We start from the raw sequence: 24,868 nt of genomic DNA on the forward strand, positions 1-24,868 counted from the left end.
CCGTTTCTGCCTTTGTGTCTTTGCTGGTTTCTCTGCTTTTCTACAAAGCATCTAGATTAGAACATTATGTGCCAATAAAAAGCATTCCTTACACAATAACAAGCAACTTACATTGGTTCAATAGTTCTGGGGAAAAAAGCAACTTGAAAAGATGTCGCATAAGTGCTACGTTTAAAAATAGTTTATCACACAGAGTTTTTTTCATCGCACTAGCAACATATATATTGCACTGTACAGCCCTGCATTTTGATGCCAAGTAAGCGCTGATTTTCAAAAGGTGGCAAAAGTTAGTTTAGGTTTTGTGTAAAAGACGTCCAGGGCCAAATTGTCATCATCGAACAAGACACAAAGAAGAACGTTGGCTGTGAGTTTAGCAAGCTTCACATCCGTCTTCCAGGGTGAAAGGAACATTACAATTGGAGAAAACCACTAGAGGATATTCTGCTGTGACATCGTATGCGTGACAGGCATGGTCGAAACACATATAACTTTTCATTCATGTTGAAGAACAACATATGTCTGATTCAGAGCCTAAGGCAACATGGACCAAAACATGACATTTGGCCCTCAGCATCAGCTCCTCAGCGTGGACCGGGTTGGGAATTTTCTCATTTAGGTACCTTGGATCTTCTCATGCACAACTGGACGTCGTTTCAGCCCTCTTCTCAAGAAGTTCTGCCTGCAGCCGAACTGGGCCGACACGCCCACTGATGACTGATTGGCTGGCTCTTAAGCACGCCCACTATTAGAGGGAGCCTCTGATTGGTGGATAATATCAGCCCGCGGGGGCTTCCTGCATGCGCTATTCATTATCATTCTGGATGCTGTGGAGTTAACAAGCCTTATTGTGCGTTCGATTTGTCCTCGGAACTTGGAAATCCCCACCTCCCAGTAGGAAAATTCAAATACCCCCCCCCCCCCCCCCCCCCCCCCGAACTTGGACCTCCCAGTCGGAAACTTTGAAAATTTTCACAACCCCGACTTCGAGATCCAAAATGGCAGCTCTCCGTATCAACAAAAGTAAGTTTTGATTGAAATGTGTTTATTTTACAAGACTTACTTATAAGAGTGCGTCTAAATTCAATGCTATATGTAGCGGCTGCAACTCCAAGCTGAACAATCTAAAAGTGTTGTTTGCATGTCGAACATACAGCTTATAACTACGTTATACAAACAATGGCTACTTGGGAGGTGTGCTATCCTACTCCCCCACAAAGCAAAAAGATACACAGCTCGTAAAGATAGCTTTTTATTTTTCACTCTTTGATTCCAAACTGCCTACTGAGATTTCAATTTTCAGGGAATACATTTGTATTTTTAGGCTGTATGTTTTTACAGTCCTAATAATGGTGTTACATTATTTTCTACCTGTTGCCGCATTTTTGCATTAAATATTTTTAATTTCATCAAATGTATTTCATTTTAATCTTTATTTGTTGATTTTGCAGTCTATTTGGACAAAAACATGGCAATGTTCCTAGATGAACAGAGGAGTAAACCCCTTTCCTGGCCCCTTGTTCCAGAGGCAGGGCAGTCCCACGTGCTACATGGATGAGGATCTCACAATAGAGCCCAACCTTATAGAGGCTGAGGAGGATGTTTGTGATGAGTCAGGTAAAGCTCCTGAAGTAAATGTTACAATTAACATAATAAATGTGAAATGTTCTTGCAGCATCATAACTATTGTTTTTACCTGTCCTTAAAGCCAAAGAGAACGTGACTTCAACGTCTACTTCAAGCCTGGTAGCAAACCAGGGATTCAGTCGAGCACAAACATTGTTTTTAATCGACCAGATGAGGGAACACCTGGAAAAGGATGGCAACGGTTGCCCCAGAACTCTGAAAGAGCTGAACATGAGGCTGAAAAATGGTACAGGCAACAAAAAAAAAAAAAAAAAAAAACCTGTGGAAATCTGTTGCAGAAAAGTTGTCCTTACATTTTGTAGAGAGCTTTCACCCAAACAAAGTAGCTAGGAAATGGAACACTTTGGTGGATGCCTACAAAAAAGTAAAAGACAACAATAAGAGTACAGGGAAAGGAGCTATGCGATTTCAGTTATTTGAAGAGATGGAGCAGCTGTTAGGGGGCCAACATGATGTTGTCTTTCCAGTAATTGGAACTGTAGCAGGACTGGAGGTGAGGAGACCAGAACTTCTTGTGCCTGACACACCCTCACCATCACGCAAATGGTGCAGGGGATCAGTCCCAGGATGAGCTTCTGCAGTTTTTTAGGGACTCTAAGGAATCATACCATGCAACAACTGCGCACAGCTCAGGAAAGCTTTGAGGCTGTAATGAACAGACTCATTGAAAATATGTAGTTGTTTGAAAATGTTGGGGTTTGCACAAAAATGTCCACTTTAAATCAATGTGTACTGTTTTCATTATATTTCCAGTGCAATAAGAAATAGTTCTTTGTATCTGTTTCTTTGGCTTTACAAGATTGTAGCGTTTGTGCAATATTTTCATAAATCCTTATTCTTTGTGTGCAATATTTTCATTAATGGCAACTAGATGTGTTCTGTCTTACAGTAAAGATTGTAGACTTTTTAAAACTGATTACCTTTCTTTTTTTTATAAAATGTTTTGCTTCTAATATTGTGTCCAAGTCTGTTCAACATTACCAATGACAACAGCCTCATCTTTATTAAGTATAGAAACAATCTTTTATATAGCACCTCTCAAGATAAAAATCACAAGGCTCTTCACAAAAAGAAAACAATTTAATATAGAAAATATTTTTATAAAGTGGTAAAAAAAAACATGTTTTAAATGAGAAGAAAATAGTAAATTGTGAGTTAAAAATGTAAAGAAAGAGAGAGTAAATAGGAAAGAGTAAAACCCCAGAATAAATACTTGAGTGTGAAGCAGAGAAAACACTTTAATAAAATAAAGCCACTGAAATACAGGCACACTGCAATTAACATATTTCAATATCTGACAAGAACAAGAAGAATTGCAAAATACTTGTAAACGCAAAACAAGTGTCTTGCAACTTTGACAACACTACTAGTTGTCATCATCCTCTCTTGGGCAGCCCTGGGGTGCAGCTGGCACAAGTCAGCAATAGTCATGTTGTGCAGAAAACAGGCTGCCATTATTATCATCACCACAGTTTTGATGCTGGTGTTCTGAAGATCACGGAGACGCCTCCACATGCACTTTATTTGTCCAAAAGCTTGTTCAACAACCACCCTACCACAACTGATTTTGTTGCTCTGAAGTTGTTCCTCACAAGTCAGGGTTCCGTTGTTGCGTCGAGGGGTTACAACAAATGGAAAATCTCGCCTGATGTATGCACAGTCTCCAAGTAAGCTGTAACCAGCCATTTTCTCCTGCCATGATTCAAAGAAGGGAGAAGCCCTCAACATCCTTGCATCATGCACCCTTCCAGGTGGTCCAGCACAAATGTCCAAGAATCTTCCTCTGTCATCTACAATCCCCTGGAGAAGGACAGATAAAAAAGACATTCTGTTCATGTAGTCTACACCTTGCACTGGTAGCTTCTGCTCCTTTATATGACACCCTTCGATGGCACCAATGACACCAGTGCCACAGAGTCGCTGAAAAGCAAGAGCAGATGTTGCTTTCTCACAGGCATTTGGCCAGGAGACAAAGTTTGAGCCAAGTGTGCAAAGTATTTTAAGCACATCCACAATGATTTGGTGTGCCGCAGACTGGGACACATCAAATTTGTCAGACATCTCTCTAAAGCTGTTTTGGTTCGCCATGTACCACAGAAACATCAGCACCTTCTTTGTCACAGGAACTGGTAGCAGGCCTTGATGGTGTTCCCTGCCTACTCCATTCTCATGCAGCTTCATTGTCAGGTATTCAAACTGTGGTCTGGTGACCCTAAAATGGCGAGCAAAGGTGTTCTCATCCATGTATAGCAAAACCTCCCACTCTGTTCCAGTCTTCAGGATAAGCCTCTTCATTCTCTGCAGTAGGAGATGACAGTACATCCTAGGAAAGAGAAGAAACCAGTTTTTTATTGTGCCTTTAAGATAAAAATTACAAAGCACTTCACAGTAAGAAGAGAAAATAATAGTTTTAACTTAAATCATCACTAAATCATTTTCTTATTACTCCTAAATACACATAAATAAACAAACACTTAATTACAAATCCGACAACATATTAGTCTTTTTTTGTTTGCATCTCACATATAACAGTGTGATTTCTATCCCTTTAAAAAACAGATTGGAGAATGGCACAACACACAATGAAGGTTGAAAATCCTGACGAAAGACTCAACCAACAGCAATATGCTGAAAGAGGAACACCTACCTTCTTCGTCTTTGTCTCTCTTCGAATATTCTTTGAAGATGAGCTTTATGTGTGTTTATGAGTCATCTGTGTTCGTTGAGAGCTAGCAAGCCAGCAGTTTTCGAGGGCTTCGCCATATTGGAATCCCGACTTCTCAGTCTCCGGCAACCAGAACACTGTTAACTCGGGTGTGACATCATTCCCAGTTCCAAGTTCCGAGGAAAATCAAACGCACCCTTACACACACACACACACACACACACACACACACACACACACACACACACACACACACACACACACACACACACACACACACACACACACACACACACACACACACACACACACACACACACAGTGCTGCCAGACACAACAAAGCAGGATGCTACATCAGAGTGAGTCTCCAAAAGCAAGACTGTTCAGGCCGCTTTTGTTTAATAATGAGACACCAAGGACTTATCTGTTCTCTTTTGCCCCGCCCACCTGTTCAGAGATGCTCTCATGACATCACAGATCGCCCATGTACTCAATCACGTCTGCATTTCTATGGGGAACGAATGGGGCCGGGGTGCAGGGAGTGGAGTGGAGCGGATGCTAGTATACAGGTGCTGGCCAGTAAATTAGAATATCATCAAAAGGTTGAAAATATTTCAGTAATTCCATTCAAAACGTGAAACTTGTACATTATATTCATGCAATGCACACAGACCAATGTATTTCCAATGTTCATTACATTTAAATTTGATATTCATAAGTGACAACTAATGAAAACTCCAAATTTGGTATCTCAAAAAATTAGAATATTCTGAAAAGGCTGAATATAGAAGACACCTGCTGCCACTCTAATCAGCTGATTTACTCAAAACACCTGCAAAGGCCTTTAAAAGGTCCCTCAGTCTTGTTTTGAAGGCACCACAATCATGGGGAAGACTTCTGACTTAACAGCTGTCCAAAAGACAATCATTGACACCTTGCACAAGGAGGGCAATACACAAAAGGTGATTGCTAAAGAAGCTGGCTGTTCGCAGAGCTCTGTGTCCAAGCACATTAACAGACAGGCGAAGGGACGGAAAAAATGTGGTAGAAAAAAGTGTACAAGCTCTAGGGATAACCGCACCCTGCAGAGAATTGTGACGACAAACCCATTCAAAAATGTGGGGGAGATCCACAAAGAGTGGACTGCAGCTGGAGTCAGCGCTTCAAGAACCACCACGAGGAGACTCATGAAAGACATGGGATTCAGGTGTCGCATTCCGTGTGTCAAGCCACTCTTGAACAAGAAACAGCGCAAGAAGCGTCTCGCCTGGGCCAAGGACAAAAAGGACTGGACTGATGCTGAGTGGTCCAAAGTTATGTTTTCTGATGAAAGCAAGTTCTGCATTTCCTTTGGAAATCAAGGACCCAGAGTCTGGAGGAAGAGCGGAGAAGCACAGAATCCACGTTGCATGAGGTCCAGTGTAAAGTTTCCACCGTCAGTGATGGTGTGGGGTGCCATGTCATCTGCCGGTGTTGGCCCACTCTGTTTCCTGAGGTCCAGGGTCAATGCAGCCGTCTACCAGGAAGTTTTAGAGCACTTCATGCTTCCTGCTGCTGACCAACTTTATGGGGATGCAGACTTCACCTTTCAACAGGACTTGGCACCTGCACACAGTGCCAAAACCACCAGCACCTGGTTCAAGGACCATGGTATCCCTGTCCTTGATTGGCCAGCAAACTCGCCTGACCTTAACCCCATAGAAAATCTATGGGGTATTGTGAAGCGGAGGATGCAATACGCTAGACCCAACAATGCAGAGGAGCTGAAGACGACTATCAGAGCAACCTGGGCTCTCATAACACCTGAGCAGTGCCACAGACTGATCGAGTCCATGCCACGCCGCATTACTGCAGTTATTGAGGCAAAAGGAGCCCCGACTAAGTATTGAGTGCTATACATGCACATTCTTTTCATGTTCATTCTTTTTAGTTGGCCAACATTAGAGAAACAAACATTTTTTCATTGGCCTTTAGAATATTCTAATTTTCTGAGATACCAGATTTGATGTTTTCATTGGTTGTCACCTATAAATATCAAAATTAAACGTAATAAACATCGGAAATACATTGGTCTGTGTGCATTGCATGAATATAATGTACAAGTTTCACGTTTTGAATGGAATTACTGAAATATTTTCAACCTTTTGATGATATTCTAATTTACTGGCCAGCACCTGTAGAAGGGGCATTTTGTAGCCCTGTTCAGAGACCTATGAGCCAACCAGAAAGGGAGGAGCCTTAAGCTGTTTATAGATGACCAAGGTTTAAATTATCCTTTACAGCAGGGTTCCCCAGCCCTGGTCCTCAGGAGCCACTGTCCTGCCTTTTCAAACACCATTGTTTCCCTCCTGCCACACACCTGACTCAAATTAATGAGTGATTAACAGCCATCTGCAGCACTTGATGTCTTTCTGCAATGCAAATTATGTAAATCAGAAGTGCTGAAGCAGAGATATGGAAACCATGCAGGACAGTGGACCCTGGGGACCAGGGTTGGGGGACACTGCTTTACAGAAACACAAGAGTAAAAACTACAACAGGCCAAACATCAACCTAGCTGTGCAGGACAGGACCTGATCTGCTGCTGCTGAAGCTCCAAATTTGACCCCCTCACCAACACCACAAGAAAAAAAATACATTAGAAAGTGTTGCAGGAGTGAGGGAAATGTAATTAAAAACCAGACCCACACGGAGGGCTTTCTGCCTATTTCTGAGTCTCCTGCTGGGTAAAACGCCAAACGGCGTCTGTAGCTTTGAACGGTGAAACATCCTTGATGAAGCTGAAGCAGCTTGGCTGAGACATCCCCCTCCACCCTGGAGAGGACAAGAGGCTTTCACAGTGAGAAATGTTGTTATTGAAGTGCTCCACATTCCCAAATTCTGCTGGTTATTTCAGGGCTGTTGCAGCGCTGAAGGACGGCCGGATATTCATGAGCTCTGCTTTTAGTCATCAGCCTGTTAATCTTTACTCAGGTCATGTGAAGGCATCTTTAAGTTAAACTGTTTCAAAATAACATTAGCTCTCTTTATTCACTGGTTTCTCCTCGTGTGTGCTTTAGGTGCATTGATGATGATGTTTAAAAATTTGTATGAAGGTTGCTGAGAGGTTCATTTGATTATGTTTGGTTGAGGTCAGGTTAGGCTCCAGGAGGTACCAGACTTTTCTTGGAATTTAAATGTTTTTTCCCAAAGGATTAAAAATGGTTCAGTTTGGTTCTTGAAAGCGTAACTAAAATAATTTCTTAAAACACCACTAATCAGACCTGCAAGTAGTAGTAGTTAGGGATGCTTCAATCAGGTTTTTTTGCTTCCGATCATCAAGACTGATTACATGGCCTGGCCATTAAATATCAGTGTAGTCATGAGTGCTACAGTCTAGGGCTGTAACAAACAATTATTTGGTTCTTGAATGATGATTGGATGGGGTCCTGACTCGATTAATCTGATTAAACAGGAAAATTTAAATCAAATCAAACTTGATTTATAAAGCGCTTTTCACACAAAAAATGTAACTCTAAGTGCTTTACAGATTAAAAAGACCCCAAATATCCCTCAAATGTCATTAACTAAATTACTTAAATTACTAAATTAGTATTACGTTTTAACCCTTTAAACTGTTTAAAGTATTTGGAGTAATGTTTTATTTTTTTCTTTCTTTATTTGTCTAACCCAGGGGTCGGCAACATTTTACCATCAAAGAGCCACTATTACCCATTTCCCACGGTAAAGAAAACACTGGGAGCCACAGCGCTGTGGGCGGGGCCTACCCTCAGACAGCAGAGAGCTGCTTTAATCCATCACAACAGGTGACAGCAACCAATACCAGTCACTCATGTACCTCAAAGTTATCTTTCAACAGAAGATAATTAATAAAACAGTTTGTATAAAATTGTTCCAAAAGTTGTACCCCGTCTGTGCTACAATATTTCGATATTTTTCACCCTGCTAGTGGTTTTAATAGTTGAGCAGGTGATGCTTTTTGAGGTGTCACATATAACTGTTCAGAATACAAATCCAGGCTCTGTCTCGATCGACTATTAGTTTTTTTCCCCCTCATTTACATTGACTGAGATAACGGTGCAATGTGCGTGGCTCTGGAGTTAATCAGGTTGAATGTTTCTGTTTGCAACAATCTTCACCAGAAGGTAAAACAGTTAAATGACAGGGTTCGCACTGACCGGATGTTTCCCGTATTTGATTGTTTATTTTGATGGAGAAATCTCAAACCTGCAGATGCGCTGACATTTTAATCATTACGCACATCGTGGAGGTAGCTACATCAATCAGGAAAAGATTCCCATCAGAACATCTGAGATGGACACTGAGCTCAGCGCAGCTCACTGTCAGCGCATGCGTAAGGTGGACAGCGAGCTGAAGATGTGTAGATCGGGGGCTTGGAGCGCATCGCAGAACCAGAACCATGCAGGAAGATTCTGTGTTTTCTAAACCCGGTCTCTCAGAAACTTGTGTGGCAATACACGAGGGAGCTATAGATATGGCATGCTCCATACACACTGTAACCTTTTACTTTGTTCAGGGAGCCGCCAACAGCTGTCAGCAACGCCACCTTGGGAATTTCACCCAAGAAAGTAACAGAAAGCACATAGGTTCATTCCACTAAATGAGGCATGAGACGTGGGTCCAAAAGTTACATTTGATTTATTTAAAAAAATATATATATGTATATGGTTAAAAATGTCTTTGATTAAAAACAAAACACACAGGGAATAACTTGCAGTACTGAGACTAGCTGTAGGAGGGAATGACACACGGGGTGATGAATCCCCCCAAAAAGGAAACAAGTGCAATAATATATAATAAAGTCACCCCAGGCAATAGTGACATTCATGCCATCGTGAGGGAACCCAGCACCAGCACATGCACAACCGGGACCGCCACCACCTCCTTTCCCAGCCTGCACAAAAGAAAAGGGGAATTACAAACAAACAATCATTTAAAATCACTTCATTAAAACAGTTGTTTTCCCCTCTGGACTCCCACGATGGGAGTGGGAAAGCCTCCGAAACCGTGCAGAGGTCCATGCCGAGCCCACTGGAGGGGGGGGGGGGGGGAACTGGAAAACTGAACGAAGAAAATAACAAACGAAACAGCGGCACCACCCGCCAGAGCACAATCTAAGAGAAAGCAGGGAAAAGGTGCAAGTCAACAACTTATATTTTTGACCAAGTCTGGAGAAGGTGAGGCCCATACCTACCGGTCCGCCCGCTAGTATCTTCTAGGCCGCAGGGAAGCTTCCCCGCCTGGCAGCGCACAGGTATTCAACACCTGTCCGAGTTTTAACACAGAGCTTGAGTTGGATTAGTTCAACTCACATGCTGTCCGCTACAGGAGCTACATACCACTTCTCCAATGTTCAGTTCACTCTGGGATGGCGGTAGTGTCACGCCCAGTACAAAATAAACAAATGACCAAGCTGTTGAGTGCACAACACAGTTTGAGTACGAATCTCCTTAAAACTAATTGATTAGCCAGTAGAGTACATACCACCAAAGCAGAGCCGATCACCTACTGAGGCGCAGTTTGAATACAGCAGCTGACGCCAGAATGCAGCGTTTCCTTAGCATGCTCCAACAGTGAGCAGAGCTCCCTTTCATACCCACAGCGCCCTCATGAGTACGGGAACCGGTATATGCCAACCCACCTAATTTGGAGCAGGCTTGTTTTATCCTGCTACCCTTGTCACTTAAAAAATGTTCCCTGATTATGAGTCTTTGGCTGAATAGCTCTTGTTCTTGTCTCCAGCTCCGACGCATCCATGAGCCTGTCCGAGGAACAGTCCAGAATCTCATATCCTCTTCAGCTCAGAAACCGCCTAGAGACATTTGATTACGCACAAGCAGGTTCAGATTTACGCAGACAATCTTTAAATTTAGAATTGGCTACAGATAAAAAATGAATGCAGTAAAATAAAATACATTGTAATTAAATATTCATTAATTAGTTTACTAGCAGAGAGCCGCATCAGATGGATGAAAGAGCCGCGGATTGCTGACACTTGGTCTAACCGGCTGAAGCACCTTTTAGTTTTTATGTCTTTCTGTTTTATTAATTATTTTCTGCTAAGTATTTGTTTCACCATTAGCTTTCCAGTTTGGGCAGAATTGGTCCAAGCATTGAACCCTGTGGTACTCCACAAGTAACCCTGGAGTATGAAGAAGATTTGTCATGTACATTTACAAAATGAAATCTATCTGACAGGTAGAATTTAAACCAGCCTAGCGCTGTTTCTTTGATCCCTACAACATGTTCAAGCCTTTCTGAAAGAAGATTGTGATCAACTGTGTCAAAAGCAGCACTGAGATCTAACAAGACTAGAACAGACACAAGATTCCTTTCTTAGGAGAATGTCATTTGTACCATACCATAGTTTATTAATATAGCACATTTAAAATGCAGCATGGGAGCTGCCCAAAGTGCTGCACAGGCTGGAACAAATCACGACCAATCAAAGCAGCAAAAACAGGATAAAAATACGATCAATAAAAGCAAATAAAACATGAGGAATACTAGGAACACATCAAAAAATGATGCAATAAAACAATAAAACGAGTCACGTTCTAAAACTTAACTTTCACTAATGCCGTTTCAGTGCTGTGGTACTCTCTAAAACCGGACTGAAATTTCTCAAACAGATCATTAGTGTTTGGATGCTCAAATACTTGATTGGTCACTATTTTCGAAGTGACCTTAGATTTGTGTTGCTGTTAGCTAATCAGAGGAGAGAGGTCCAAATATCAGGACGTAAGTCTCCAAATCCTGTCGTCTGAAGCTCTCCTGTTATCTGGAAATTTCTAGATCCTGAAACAGGCGTACAACTTACAAGGCATTAATTTCTACTAGAGACATCTGCACATATGTTAAATAAATGAGTGAACCACACCTTTAATTAGCTTATATCTTATTATGCTACATGTCGTTCTCCTAATGTGGAACTGCTGGCTTCATCCCGGTCTTCCCACTGTTCCCAGTGCCTCTCAGCCCTCTGGCAGCTCTGTCGGGACTGTAATGGCAGTGGGCCAGCCTGCTGAATTAGTAGTGATTACAGTGCTGGAATGTGTTTGTGTGTTGTGGCCGTAAAGCCTCTGCAGCAAACTGCTGTTTTGTTACATAACCAGTTTTATACCAGATCAGCCTCAATGCTCACTAGGTTGCCAAACCACTCATAACCTTCAGTTTAATTCATTTCAAACACAAATAAATAAAACACCAACATCAGCAAATTAAACCTGTTTTATGATGGGGACAAACCAAGGGTTGAGGTTATTTAATGCTTTTCTTTCAAACACTCTGGTTTCTGGTTCTTAACCTGGGTCTGTTGACATTTTGAATAGAACCCGTTATCAGAAAACAAAACTTTTTCTTGTTAAACTTGGTTTTGGCTTCTTAGGTTATTTTCATCTACATCTGTACAAGTCTGTACCCTTGAATGTGTCCTGCTCTGAGCAGCTGTTCAGGGGTGTTTCCAAATCCAGAGGCATCATCCTTGTAAGGACCCGTTCTACCCGTTCCACAAGGGTCCTTCCTCAAAGGAGCGGATGTGAAACTGGACGGTCTAGCCTTCAGATTTATTCCCACCCTTACACCAGTGTACATCCTGTCACCTAGCAACTGTGACCCACTATATCAGCTTGAATTTTCTTACTATTTTTGACCAAAAATATATAAAAAAAAATAACTAATATGTAAATGACAAAAGCCCAACAACACAACTAGGGTTGGGCGTTGTTTGATTTTGAACAATTCTGATTCCAATTCCTTGTTTCAATTCCGGTTCCTATAGATTCCCGATTCCGATTCTTTGAAGACATGACATGTTTTAAATGAGCTAACTAACCACAGGTCCTACTTGATGAAATAATCTTAACTTCAACATGAATTTTAATTCTATGAACAACAACATCACCTTCATTTAGACAAAAACATGTTTTGGAGATTAAAAGAATCAGACTTGCAGCACAATCAGTGTGTTTGTTTCTGACCACAACCAAAGTCTGGAAGAAGCCTCTGGGATGAGAGGCTCAATGTCTCCCACATATCCAGAAGCATCCAGCTGTTTTCAGCTAAAGCTCTCAGGATGATCATGTCCAGGATGACTGAGAACTACACCTCCATGCTGCAGCAGCATTCAGTCAGAACAGAAAGTGAAACTTAGATGTAGCTTACTGCTGACGTTCTGCAGTGAGACAAACTCACCTCACACCGTCCAGAAGTTTACATTAACGAGTAAAAGATCGGCAGACGCGTTTGTTTATATTTGGATGCTGCCGGGGAGGGGGGGGGTTGACTCATGCTGCACACAGACAGCTGATGTAATCAGGTCTGAAAAGCGTTGATTACAATTTGCAGATCACGTTTATTTTTCACGGAGATCAGCCGCAGATTCATCTTCCGGTCGGCATTCTAGGAATCAAAATAAAAAACTTTAAACGATTCCAGGAAAAATGAACAGTTGGAACAGGTTCCAATCGATGCTTGATGCCCAACCCTAAACACAACTGCTTCAGCTTTTGGTCTTTGTACCACCAGATGGAGAATAGAAGGAAACCTGCAATCTCACTTTATACCTTCTTCTCTTCAGTTTGTTCCCTCTGGGAGTCCATAAACAAATAAGGAGATAACTCTTTGGTGTCTTTTGTACATTCAGAACAAATTCTAACAGTCACTAATCTCAGTAAAACAAGACTAAAGACTAAGAAAATCTAAATGTTTGAACAACTTAAACTTGTAAGTTGTAACAACTTTACCCCCAGATTCTGGACCTCTCTTCCCTGAGCCAGAGATCAGTGGACTTAGTGGTCTCCTTTAAAAAGCAGCTGAAACTCACCTGTTCAGGCTGGCTTTGGTGACCTTCATCACCACCCTCTCCTCATTCTGCTCTTTCTACCTAATCCGCCTTTCCCAGCATCCACTGATTTCCCTCATTTGTATTTGACATTTTCGTATTTAGCTTTTGACACTGTTGATCACAGCACCTTAATTAACAGACTTCGTGACTCTGCAGGGATCTCTGGAACTGTTCTAGATTGATTTAGATCATACCTTTCTAACAGTGTCTGTAAAAACCAAATCATGTCAGATTCTACTGATCTGTTCTGTGGGGTACCCCAAGGCTCTGTTTTGGGGTCCACTGTTGTTTCTGCTGTACATACACCCTCTTGGACAGATACTTGATTATTTTCATAATGTCTCTTATCACCTATATGCAGATGATATTCAGCTGTACTGCTCCTTTAAGGATTCTGAGCTCTATAAACTGAATTACTAGAGTGTCTATCAGCTATCACCAGCTGGCTAGAAAATAACTTCCTTCAGTTAAACTCTGAAAAGACTGAATGTCTGATCATTGCCCCTGAGAGCATGGTTCCCCTGATTAGTCTAAAACTTGGTCATTTATCCTCTGCCGTCAAGACAAACTTAAGGAATTTGGGTGTAATATTTGACCAAAGTATCTTGAAGGTCACTCAGAAACGTTGGTCCGAAACTGTTTTTATCATTTAAAGGAGACATAACATGAAAAACCCACTTTTTTATCCATTAACACGGTGTGTTTCACATTTTAAGTGTCTAAGTGAGCAAAAAGGCTTATATTATTCACTGGAGTTGCTATTTAGATATTTAATAATTAAGTTTTGGGCATATTTGTCCACCCGTTCAGTTTTTACATTATCTATTACATCAGTAATTAATTTAGTGAGGATAACTACCAAATATGGTAATGGCCCTCGGCTAAACACAGAGCCAATCCGCCATTTTTTCTTCTCGCTAAGATTTTTTGTAGTCCTATTGGAAAAATGCAGAATGTCTGGTTATTTTAGCCACACACAGCTCAAAACTGTTCCTCGTTTTAAGGAAGGGTGGTGTGGCAGTATTTAAACCCAGGAGCTGATGACACTACTGCTAAAAAAACACAGAAGAAAAAGTAGTGTGTTTGCGTTTGTTTGTGTTTGTGTGTGTGTGCGTGCGCGCGCGAGCGTGGTTCGTTCGTTCTGTCTCCAGGCTAGTGGCTAAGTACTGAGGGCTTCATCTATCTAAAAGGAGTTATTTCCATCTGAATTTGGCAGCACCGGGACACAGCAGCAGAGCGGTAAGCTTCATATAACTCTAAAATGTCGACAAACTTTACTTTAGATTTACGGGCATTAGCAGCACTAAAGCGTTAGCATCCGGCTTGCTATCGCTAGCACAGTATGCTAGTAAAGTTAGCACCCAGATTAATGTGGATTTGGCTGATTTTCGTGGAATAAAACGTGATTTCTGATCAACGCCTTCTTTTACACCAGATGATAACCTCCCACTGATTGTAACAGCAGAGAGCCTGTGTGTTATTCTACATGAGTGTGATGTAATCTTAGCATCCAGTAAATAAAGTCCCATATCAGCTAAAATGCAGCGTGACAAAGTCATTAAAGTGCGTCAACACAGTGGATTTAATAGAGTTTTAAAGAACGATCTCTAAGTGAAGTGAGGTTAGTTTTTTGTCTCACTGCAGATATAAAAACGAACTCTGCATCAGTCAGACGCAGCAAAGCTCACCGTCTGTATGAGCGTGAGCGTCGGAAAGCTGATAAAATTGGCTGTAAAATAATTAAAACAAAGTAAAAATGTTCCTTTGCTTTTTAGAGTCAACATCCAGAAGACTGGAGCCGTGTTTCACTGACAGGCTGTCAGACTAACGCCCTGATGAGCTCAGCTGGGACAAACTGGTCTGATGTTTAGGTAAGTGAAGATCTGCTTCTCCAAGTCCTTGAGATGCTAGTAAAAAATAATTTAGCCAGCTTGCTAATGTTACTTTTCTTCTCCTCTAAGGAACACAGAACGTTCAGATGTTGGCGTTTCACGTCACCTACTGAGGAAGGAGACCCACCAGTAAAGAGACGGTCTGGACCAGACCAAAGTGAGTGATGACACACCTCAGCCACCCTCATCATTAAGAACACCTCACCCCCTGAATCACTCCGTCTGATGACAGCAGAGTGATTTATTTGATGTTTTACTTGTTTAGTCTGTTTAGAAATTATTGAATTACATTATTTTCTGTAATCGACCATCTGATCTGGATGTGTGCAGAATAACTTTCCCCAAATTCAGCAGCAGCTGGCCTACAAAAACAGCTGCAGCATGTAGTAAGTCTGTCTGCACTGCTCTCTAATGAGCTTCCTTTCATAAGGAATCATTTGTATAATTTTAGTGTCACTATTTTATTACATTTGTAGGAAAATATGAAGTCACTGCAGCAAAGTGAACTTGTGAACAAACACAAACGTGACTATAAACATGAAAGCTAAAGAAACAACTTTCCTAAAGCTGCTTGTAAACAAAATATGTCATTAAAGTTATTGTCTATCATTGCAGAATATGGCGATGACATTATGGAACTGGTCTTTGGAAAAGTTTTCCCTGAACCAACTCCGTTTCTAGATGAGGTAGAGAAGATCTGCATCTCACCAACTCTCTGGTCTCAGTATTCAGACAACGGAGGTCTCCCACTGTTGTCCAGGACCAGTTTGAAGCCCACATACTGCCCCTCCCTCATCATCAGGAAACATCAATCCGTATCCTGAGGACAACAGAAGACGGCAGGAGGACAGGAACTCTGAGACCTAGACACCACCAGCACCGAGACACAAAGCACCTGTGTGCACAACGCCTGTTTTAACTACTAAAGCCTGTTTATTATATTGTTCTACTTATTTGCTGTGAGGTTAATACTTAGAAAATTTGTATATTAATGTAAACAATAAAAAAAAATCACTGATTGTATGCTTTCTTTTAGATGTAATGGTCCAAACTCAGCCTTGTAGACATTTATTGCATCCTGTAGGTAAATACACAGAACAGGCTCAGGTCCAGGATGACCCAGCATGCTCTTCTTCCATTCTGGCTGTTAGGGATTGTATCAATAACTCAATGCCTACTGATGTTTTCACCTAACGGTATTTATTTAGAATGCAGGTAAGATTTAACTATATTTGTTAGCAAAGCAGACTGATCTTGGGAATTTCACTGCAGCACTGATGTCCACCTCTCTGTACACATTAGAGAGAATTACCACTTTACAGCTAAACACATTTAATAAAGATATAGGCTACGCATTGCAGACAATAAAAACAAAGTTGTAAGCATTAGAATTATAATGATGACAATAAAGAACACTTGGAGGAATGTTCTTTATTTTTGACTAGAATCTCAAATCTTTAAATTAAAATGTAACTGCTTTTTATCAATTTTCAGCCATTAAGACACCCAATATAAAATAAGACTACTTATAAAATTATTTATAATTATATGTATGTATATAGATAGAGATCTTAATAAAATATATTCTTTGAATGGTGTTTTAATGAGCTGTATCATTTTTTTAAACATTTTTTACAGAAATAAGCAAGCAGCATTCCTTGTGTGTGTGTGTGTGTGTGTGCGCGCGCGCGCGTGTGCCTGCTCGCTTGTCCCTCCGTCGGCCGTGACGGGTGTGTGTGAGTGACTACAGACAAATGCATGAGAGAGTTAGCAGCCATGAAACAGCTTGATGAACTACTCTCCCCACGTGTTTTAAAAATGCTAATATGCTATGCTAAATCTGCTATGCTAAATAATGATTTCTCTATAGAACTACAAAGTCCGACTGGGGGAGGAGAGTACAGGACTGCACTATGGAGGGGGGCGGAGTTTACAGCTCCTCCTCCAGTTTAAAGAGACAGTACCCCAAAACGGCTCGTTCTCAAGACTCTCCTCAGAACAGGGGTAGATGAGGGTCTGTAGAGCAACAATAATGAGGAAATCAGACCAAAGAACTGCAGTTCCACTGTTTTTAGACCCCCAACTGAAGGATTTAGATGTAAAAAGGAATAACTTAAAAGCATGTTATGTCTCCTTTAAGAAATATCTCCAAACTGCGAAGGTTGGTGTCAAAACATTAACTTGAAATGGTTATCCATGCCTTTATCTCCTCCCGTCTAGATTACTGTAACACACTTTTCACATGTTTTAACAAAAAAGCCCTTGACCCCTTTCAGTTGGTCCAGAACTCTGCAGCGAGGCTCCTAACTGTAACAAACAGAAGAGCACACATCACTCCTATTCTAATGTCTCTCCACTGGTTACCCATTAACTTTAGAGTTCATTTTAGAATCCTGACTATAACTTTCAGGGCTCTACATGATCTAGCTCCTCCCTATATTACTGAACTGTTAAAGCCTTATGCTAACCCGGGCCCTCAGGTCCACACACCAGAACCTTCTAGAAGTTCCAAAGACCAGATATAAAAGTCCAGGTGATCGCTTTTTCCAGACTGTTGCACTTCGACTCTGGAATGATTTTCTTTTATCCTTACGTAGCATTGATAGTCTAGACACTTTAAAAAAACAGCCAAAGAGCTGCGTTTACCTAAACCTTTTATTTTCTTATTTTTAACTCAAATTTTTAATCTTTCATCTGTTTATGAAATTTTATAATTTTATGACTTTATTTTTTCTGATGTTAATCTGATTCTGCTCTGAGATCATTATGATTTTATGACTTTGTTTTATTTTGTTTTGATCTATGTGAAGCACATTGTGATTCAATGTCTGTGATTAGTGCTATATAAATAAAATTTACTTACTTAATTTTCTCTCCCTTTCTTCACATTTTTAATCACAAATTTCTCATTTTAAACAGTTTTGTAAGCATTTTTAAGCTTTTTTATATTTTAAACATTTTGTTTTTGTGAAGCACCTCGTGATTTCTAGAGGCGCTGTAGAAAAGATCGTTTTCTTTTCTCTTTCTAGCTGCAGACATACTAGCGGCAGCAGCTAGCCTGCACGACGTCTTTGGGAAACATGCGACACAGTTCTTCACTGTTTAGAGAGAATTTAGTTCATCTGGTAAAGTGTAGTTACACTGAATTTCTACAGTTTTCTTGCAAGAGTCTGGCCAATAACTTTAAACAGTGTGTCTGGATTACAGCTGAAGTGAAAGCCATAGTTTGATGTTTTCCCATCAGCAGCTCAACCTTCCCAGGGTTTTAAACAGTCAGCTGATCTCTAATAACTCCTTTAGTGTAAAACAGTGTTTTTCACAGGAAGTCCATCTGAGAGCAGAGCTGCACAGACGGTTTAATCCGGTACAAACAGAGTCTGATCAGGCTAATCCCTGCTCACCTGCTCTGACCTCCACTTTACCTCTCACTGGCTAACCATCAGACCCCACTCAGCTGCTTTACCTTAAGCTTATGGTCTTTTGGATGTATTTACTCTACACCATCAGTACATTGACCTGTTTCAGGTGTTTTTAATCTCTGCTCAGCAGCTGGTGTTCATGTGAGAAGGTCGTCCTGGTAATGTAAACATCACATAGCTGTTATGGTCCCGTCTGCAGGCGGCTGGAGGCGGACTCGCTATCAGCTGATTGCTGTTGTAGTAAACAAGGTTCCTTAATCCAAACTAAGTCTTTTGACGGGCTTCATGAAATCTAACAGATGCATCTTTGTGCTGTTTGATGCAGACGCCAAGTGTTTAGTCTAATACAGGTATTCCCAAAGTGTGGTGTGCGCGAGCTGCCGCTAGGGGGTGCGCGAGGTGAAAAGTGTAATGGCTGCGGAGCTCAGAGAAGTCTGTCATATGTCACCATTAGTGTAGAAACTCATTTGTGGGTGGGCCAAAGAAAAAGTAAGTGGGCCCAATAAATGTAATTGAAAACAAGTATATTTTTGTGCGCGCGCGTGTCCTCCACACGTGCCCTAGCTTCATAATAACAATGCGCCGAGCTTCAGCACCCTGGCCTGCGCACGCCAATATGTTCCGTCGCGCGTGCGCGTTTCCTCCGCATGTGCCCTAGCTTCATAATAACAATGCGCCGAGCTTCAGCGCTCTGGCCTGCGCACGCCGTTATGTTCCGTATTTGATCATTTTTAATGGTGTTGGAGGAATCTGAAGGTGGTGGGTCATTCTGGCAGATTGTAATTAACACCGGTGCAGGTGTTCTGATGTTGTAAACCTCACACACAGAACATTGTGGATGTAACAAAATAACAAGAAATGATTCCCATTCAGGCTATTGACAGCACGCTGAAGATCTGAAGTTCAGAGTGCGTCTGTCAGAGGTCAGACGCATTCCGGCTGAACCACGGCTCACGGGTGCACTTGTGAGCACATCTGGGCTGGGCAGAAGTCATTTTACAACATTGGTTTTAATAGCGCCAATAACGAGACGCGGTGACTTGAGCGGCTGTGGCGCGTGCGCACACACACACACACAGATTCAATAAGCGCGCACGCTGCTTTAACTCCGGCGCGCCGTCAGACTGAAGGCAGAAACGAACGCTGCCTCCACCGTGATAAAAACGTTTAAGAGGTTATTTTTCATTCAAGGTCAAATTAAGATATTAGCTTCTGGGATGAGTCGGGTCCACTCCAGTCAGTGACTCCTCATGAACCTGACCACTTCGTCTTCTTCGTCTTCGTCTTCCTCCGCTTATCCGGGTCCGGGTCGCGGGGGCAGCATCCCAATTAGGGAGCTCCAGGCCGTCCTCTCCCCGGCCTTGTCCACCAGCTCCTCCGGCAGGACCCCAAGGCGTTCCCGGACCAGATTGGAGATGTAACCTCTCCAACGTGTCCTGGGTCGACCCGGGGGCCTTCTGCCGGCAGGACATGCCCGAAACACCTCCCCGGGGAGGCGTCCAGGAGGCATCCTGACCAGATGCCCAAACCACCTCAACTGGCTCCTTTCGATCCGGAGGAGCAGCGGTTCTACTCCGAGTCCCTCCCTAATGTCCGAGCTCCTCACCCTATCTCTAAGGCTGAGCCCGGCCACCCTACGGAGGAAACTCATTTCGGCCGCTTGTATCCGCGATCTCGTTCTTTCGGTCATTACCCAAAGCTCATGACCATAGGTGAGGATTGGGACGTAGATCGACCGGTAAATCGAGAGCCTGGCTTTCTGGCTCAGCTCCCTCTTCCCCACGACAGATCGGCTCAGCGTCCGCATCACTGCAGACGCCGAACCAATCCGCCTGTCGATCTCCCGATCCCTCCTACCCTCACTCGTGAACAAGACCCCGAGATACTTAAACTCCTCCACTTGAGGTAGGACCTCTCCCCCGACCCGGAGGTGGCAAGCCACCCTTTTCCGGTCGAGAACCATGGTCTCAGATTTGGAGGTGCTGATCCTCATCCCAGCCGCTTCACATTCGGCCGCGAACCTATCCAGCAAGAGCTGAAGGTCAGAGCTGTATGAAGCTAGGAGGACCACATCATCCGCAAAAAGCAGAGACGAGATTCTCCTGCCACCAAACTCGACACACTCCACACCACGGCTGCGTCTAGAAATTCTGTCCATAAAAGTGATGAACAGAACCGGTGACAAAGGGCAGCCCTGGCGGAGTCCAACCCTCACTGGGAACAGGTCCGACTTACTACCGGCTATGCGGACCAAACTCACGCTCCTCTGGTAAAGGGACTGAATGGCCCTTAACAGAAAGCCACCCACCCCATACTCCTGGAGCGTCCCCCACAGGGTGCCCCTGGGGACACGGTCATAAGCCTTCTCCAAATCCACAAAGCACATGTGGATTGGTTGGGTAAACTCCCATGCCCCCTCCATCACCCTTGCAAGGGTATAGAGCTGGTCCACAGTTCCACGGCCAGGACGAAAACCACATTGCTCCTCCTCTATCTGAGATTCAACTATCGATCGGACCCTCCTCTCCAGTACCTTGGCGTAGACCTTTCCAGGGAGGCTGAGGAGTGTGATCCCCCTATAGTTGGAACACACCCTCAGGTCACCCTTCTTAAAGATGGGGACCACCACCCCGGTCTGCCACTCCCTAGGAACTGCCCCCGATGACCACGCAATGTTGTAGAGACGTGTAAACCATGACAGCCCTACAACATCCATAGCCTTGAGATACCCAGGACGAACCTCATCCGCCCCCGGGGCTCCGCCGCTGTGTAGTTGTTTGACTACCTCAGCAACTTCTGCCCCCGAGATCGGACAGTCCATCCCCAGGCATCCCAGCTCTGGTTCCTCCTCGGAATGCGCATTGGTGGGATTGAGGAGCTCCTCAAAGTATTCCTTCCACCGTCCGACTATAGCCTCAGTTGACGTCAGCAGCTCCCCATCCCCACTGTAAACAGTGTGAGCGAGTTGCTGCCTTCCTCTCCTGAGGCGCCGGACAGTTTGCCAGAACCTCTTTGGAGCCGATCGATAGTCTTTCTCCATGGCCTCACCAAACTCCTCCCACGCCCGAGATTTTGCCTCGGCAACTGCCACTGCTGCACCCCGCTTGGCTATCCTGACCACAACTCCTGTTACTGCAGCATTTGTTATTCCAGTCCGCGTGACAGCGGATCACAGATTCAGCCACACCATAAAACAGCAATAAGTCGGTCTGAGGTAAAAGTGAACATCATGGCTATATATTTTCCCCTATTGACATTTTATTACGCACAAGGTGATCAGCTCAGGTTTACGCAGAGCAGACGGAAGGAGAGCGCTCTGGCCGCACAGGTTAAACGTTCCTACTTTAAGAAAACCGTTAAATTGCATTGTTTATGTGCTACCTGGGCACTCTAAATATTTATTTAAAATGAAATCAAAGAAAATTGTAATGGTATCGAATGTTTATTAATTACTATTTAAAAAATGAAAGTGATGGGGAATTTTTTTAACCCTGTCTGTTTAGCTTGACATCTGATATATATATATATATATATATATATATATATATATATATATATATATATATATATATATATATATATACATATATATATAGCCATGCCCTGATGTGTGTGTGTGTGTGTGTGGGGGGGGGGGGGGCGTCGACATGGTCGGGACATAGAAGGGGGTGCGCGGCTAAATAAGTTTGGGAACCACTGGTCTAATAAAATACTGATACTGCAATTCCATGCTGTAGTTCTTTTTTTAAAACACAGAACAGTTTTGTTACCTGTTTCCCCGCTACGTTTCGTTTGTGGCTGCAAACTTCCTCAGGCTGACGCTGATGGTGGCGTCACTTCCTTCTCCGTTAAAACTGATACTGCATCCCGTCTGTGATTGTGAAGAGAGCACCAACCTTAGCGGCCTTCAGCAGACAGACGAGTTTTGAACAAACCCTCTATTGTTGTTTGGCAGTGATGAAGAGATGGAGGTTGAGTCACATCAGCTTCTGGCAAACATACCATACCATACCAACTTTATTTCTATAGCTCAATTTAAGACAGTGTGAGAGCTGACCAAAGTACTGAACAGGCAGGATCAATTAAAACAAAAGTAAAAACAATAAGAAGATAAAAGAAAACAATAAAAACTATAAAATCATAATATGATAACATGAATCACTGTCTATAAGCCAAGTCATAAAAGTAGGTTTTTAAACGAGATTTTAAAACAGACAGAGGATGCCAGCCTAACTGTAATGGGCTATGAGTTCCAGAGCATGGGGCAGCAAGACAAACGCACGTTCACCTCGTGATTTGTAGGCCATCCGGGGAATGCAAAGCAGTAGACGGTCAGCTGACCTCAACATGCGAGTAGGTACATAGGGAGTCAGCAGTTCAGATGGATAAGGAGGAGGTAGAAACCTTTAATTATTTCTGCTTTAAGTCTTAGAGGATGTTTCAGATCCAGACGTGCAGCTATTACACAGCCAGCTATTTCATGTGTAATGTTGGGTTAGCCGAACAGTCTTCCATCCTGTCATCACAGATTTATTCTGCTGTGAGATGCCTTACATTCAGAATCTGCAGGTTTTGCTCATTTTTCAGTCCAGCCCTGGTAGCAGAAAACATGAAGACGTGTCCTGTTTGAGACATGTTTAAGACAAAAGACAAAGTTTAACAGAAGACAAAAACTGACAGAATGAACAAGCAGCCAAAGTTCAAAGGAAAACATAGGGTACGCCTACACAACGTGCTATCCAGAATCACTTTAACTAGTTACAGAACTCTAACCCTGTTAGGTTAATCTACTGATTCAGGGGGAACTCACTGAGATTTATCTACTCCATCTAACCCTGTTAGGAGCTGAGGGCTCCATCGGGATGAGCTTTAGGTTTTGTTGGGAAACGGCTCTGGAGGCTCAGGTCATGGAATCCATACTTTTTCTGTCTGTGAAGAGACCATAGTAACGTTAGTAAGCAGGTAGACTGGAGTTCCTGTCCATTTTGGTTCTGTGTTGGACTAAGTGTAGGACAAAGATGTAATCTGGTAGAAACAAGCTTTTGTCATGTTAAAGCTGGTGGGGAAGATGCAGCTAAATAAAAATTCCTCAGAGCTCTCTGTTCATCTCCTGCAGATCTGTGCTGAGTCGGCCCGCACCCGCTGACCTCTGACCCATGGACGTGATGATGATGACGAGAAAGAAGTCCAAGCTGCAGATGTCGAAGTGTGACAAGATGATTCTCGGATCACACTGAGGAGCTTTTTGGGGGAATTCTTGAATTTTTGGGATAGAGAATGTTTTAGTTTTAACTGAAAACTAAACGTGAAATCTTCCATTTACTGGATTGTCAAACTGAAGGATCCCAAAACACGGAGCAGCTGGAATAGAAGTGAAATCCTCTTTCAGAAGATCTACTGTTGGAACAAATCATACTGGAATGTTTTCTTAAATCATTTTAGAGTTTTACTTCCTGCTTGAACATTTCTGCTCCTTTCTGTTTTCTCTTGTTGGAGTTTTATTATATTTTTGTTTGCATTCTGTCGACTGGAGGAAATGGATCTGTGGCTACCAGAAACAGGAAGCTGATTCCTAAGGTATTCCCACAAAAGCAGCAGGAACATGTCCTGGAAAAGAAACTATTTTGCATCCAGCAGATGTGAAGGAGGGATGCAAGGGATCCTGACGCCTCGTACCATGACATCCATTGCTCCCAGTAAGGGGCTGAGCAACGAGCCGGGTCAGAACAGCTGCTTCCTGAACAGCGCCCTACAGGTAGTCCGAGAGAAACACACACACACACACACACACACACACACACACACACACACACACACACACACACACACACACACACACACACACACACACACACACACACACACACACACACACACACACACACACATACACACACATCAACACGAGCGTGCATGTGGACAGACACACACACTGACATGTATGTAGGGCTGTGTTGAAAAAGTTGATTCTCTGATTCTGAATCCATTCTCATAAATATTCATGAGGATTGATTTGTGCATCTGAAGATGGATTTAACCCTTTAATCATCAAAGTCGCAAAATTGCAACAACCCTGCAAACAGTCTACGTCGCATGTGTAGTGGTGGCAAATGTGTATTATTTATTTGATATTCTGAATAAATATACAATATTACCTTGCTTGATCTTTATTGTAAATATCAGAAAATTATAGGGCTTAATCAGAAGATTCTAAGATTCTTTGCTTTATTAAGCAGTTTTACACACTTCGTTTCGATTCATGAAAGAGTCAGGTTTGTAATAAAAATGATTTTATTACAAGAAAAACACGACAAGTGAACTAAGCATTTACCGTGAATGGATGGGTCTAAAGGTGATGTAGGCTAATGTGTACATGAGGTGT

General features: G+C 42.6%; 1 protein-coding gene across 7 annotated transcripts in view; it reads left to right on the top strand.

The window, feature by feature from the left end:
* The window catches only part of LOC107396544 (ubiquitin carboxyl-terminal hydrolase 54), a 143,777-nt gene that overhangs the window by 43,057 nt on the left and 75,852 nt on the right, over positions 1–24,868 (top strand). For all 7 annotated transcript variants that reach the window (XM_070542630.1, XM_070542629.1, XM_070542628.1 and 4 more), the window contains one exon: positions 23,603–24,241. In XM_070542630.1, the coding sequence (XP_070398731.1) occupies positions 24,089–24,241 (153 nt within the window). In that variant the 5' untranslated portion in view covers positions 23,603–24,088. The remainder of the gene's footprint in view (positions 1–23,602; positions 24,242–24,868) is intronic.

Source organism: Nothobranchius furzeri, chromosome 12 (genome assembly GCF_043380555.1).
Source record: "Nothobranchius furzeri strain GRZ-AD chromosome 12, NfurGRZ-RIMD1, whole genome shotgun sequence".
Classification (NCBI taxonomy): Eukaryota; Metazoa; Chordata; class Actinopteri; order Cyprinodontiformes; family Nothobranchiidae; genus Nothobranchius; species Nothobranchius furzeri.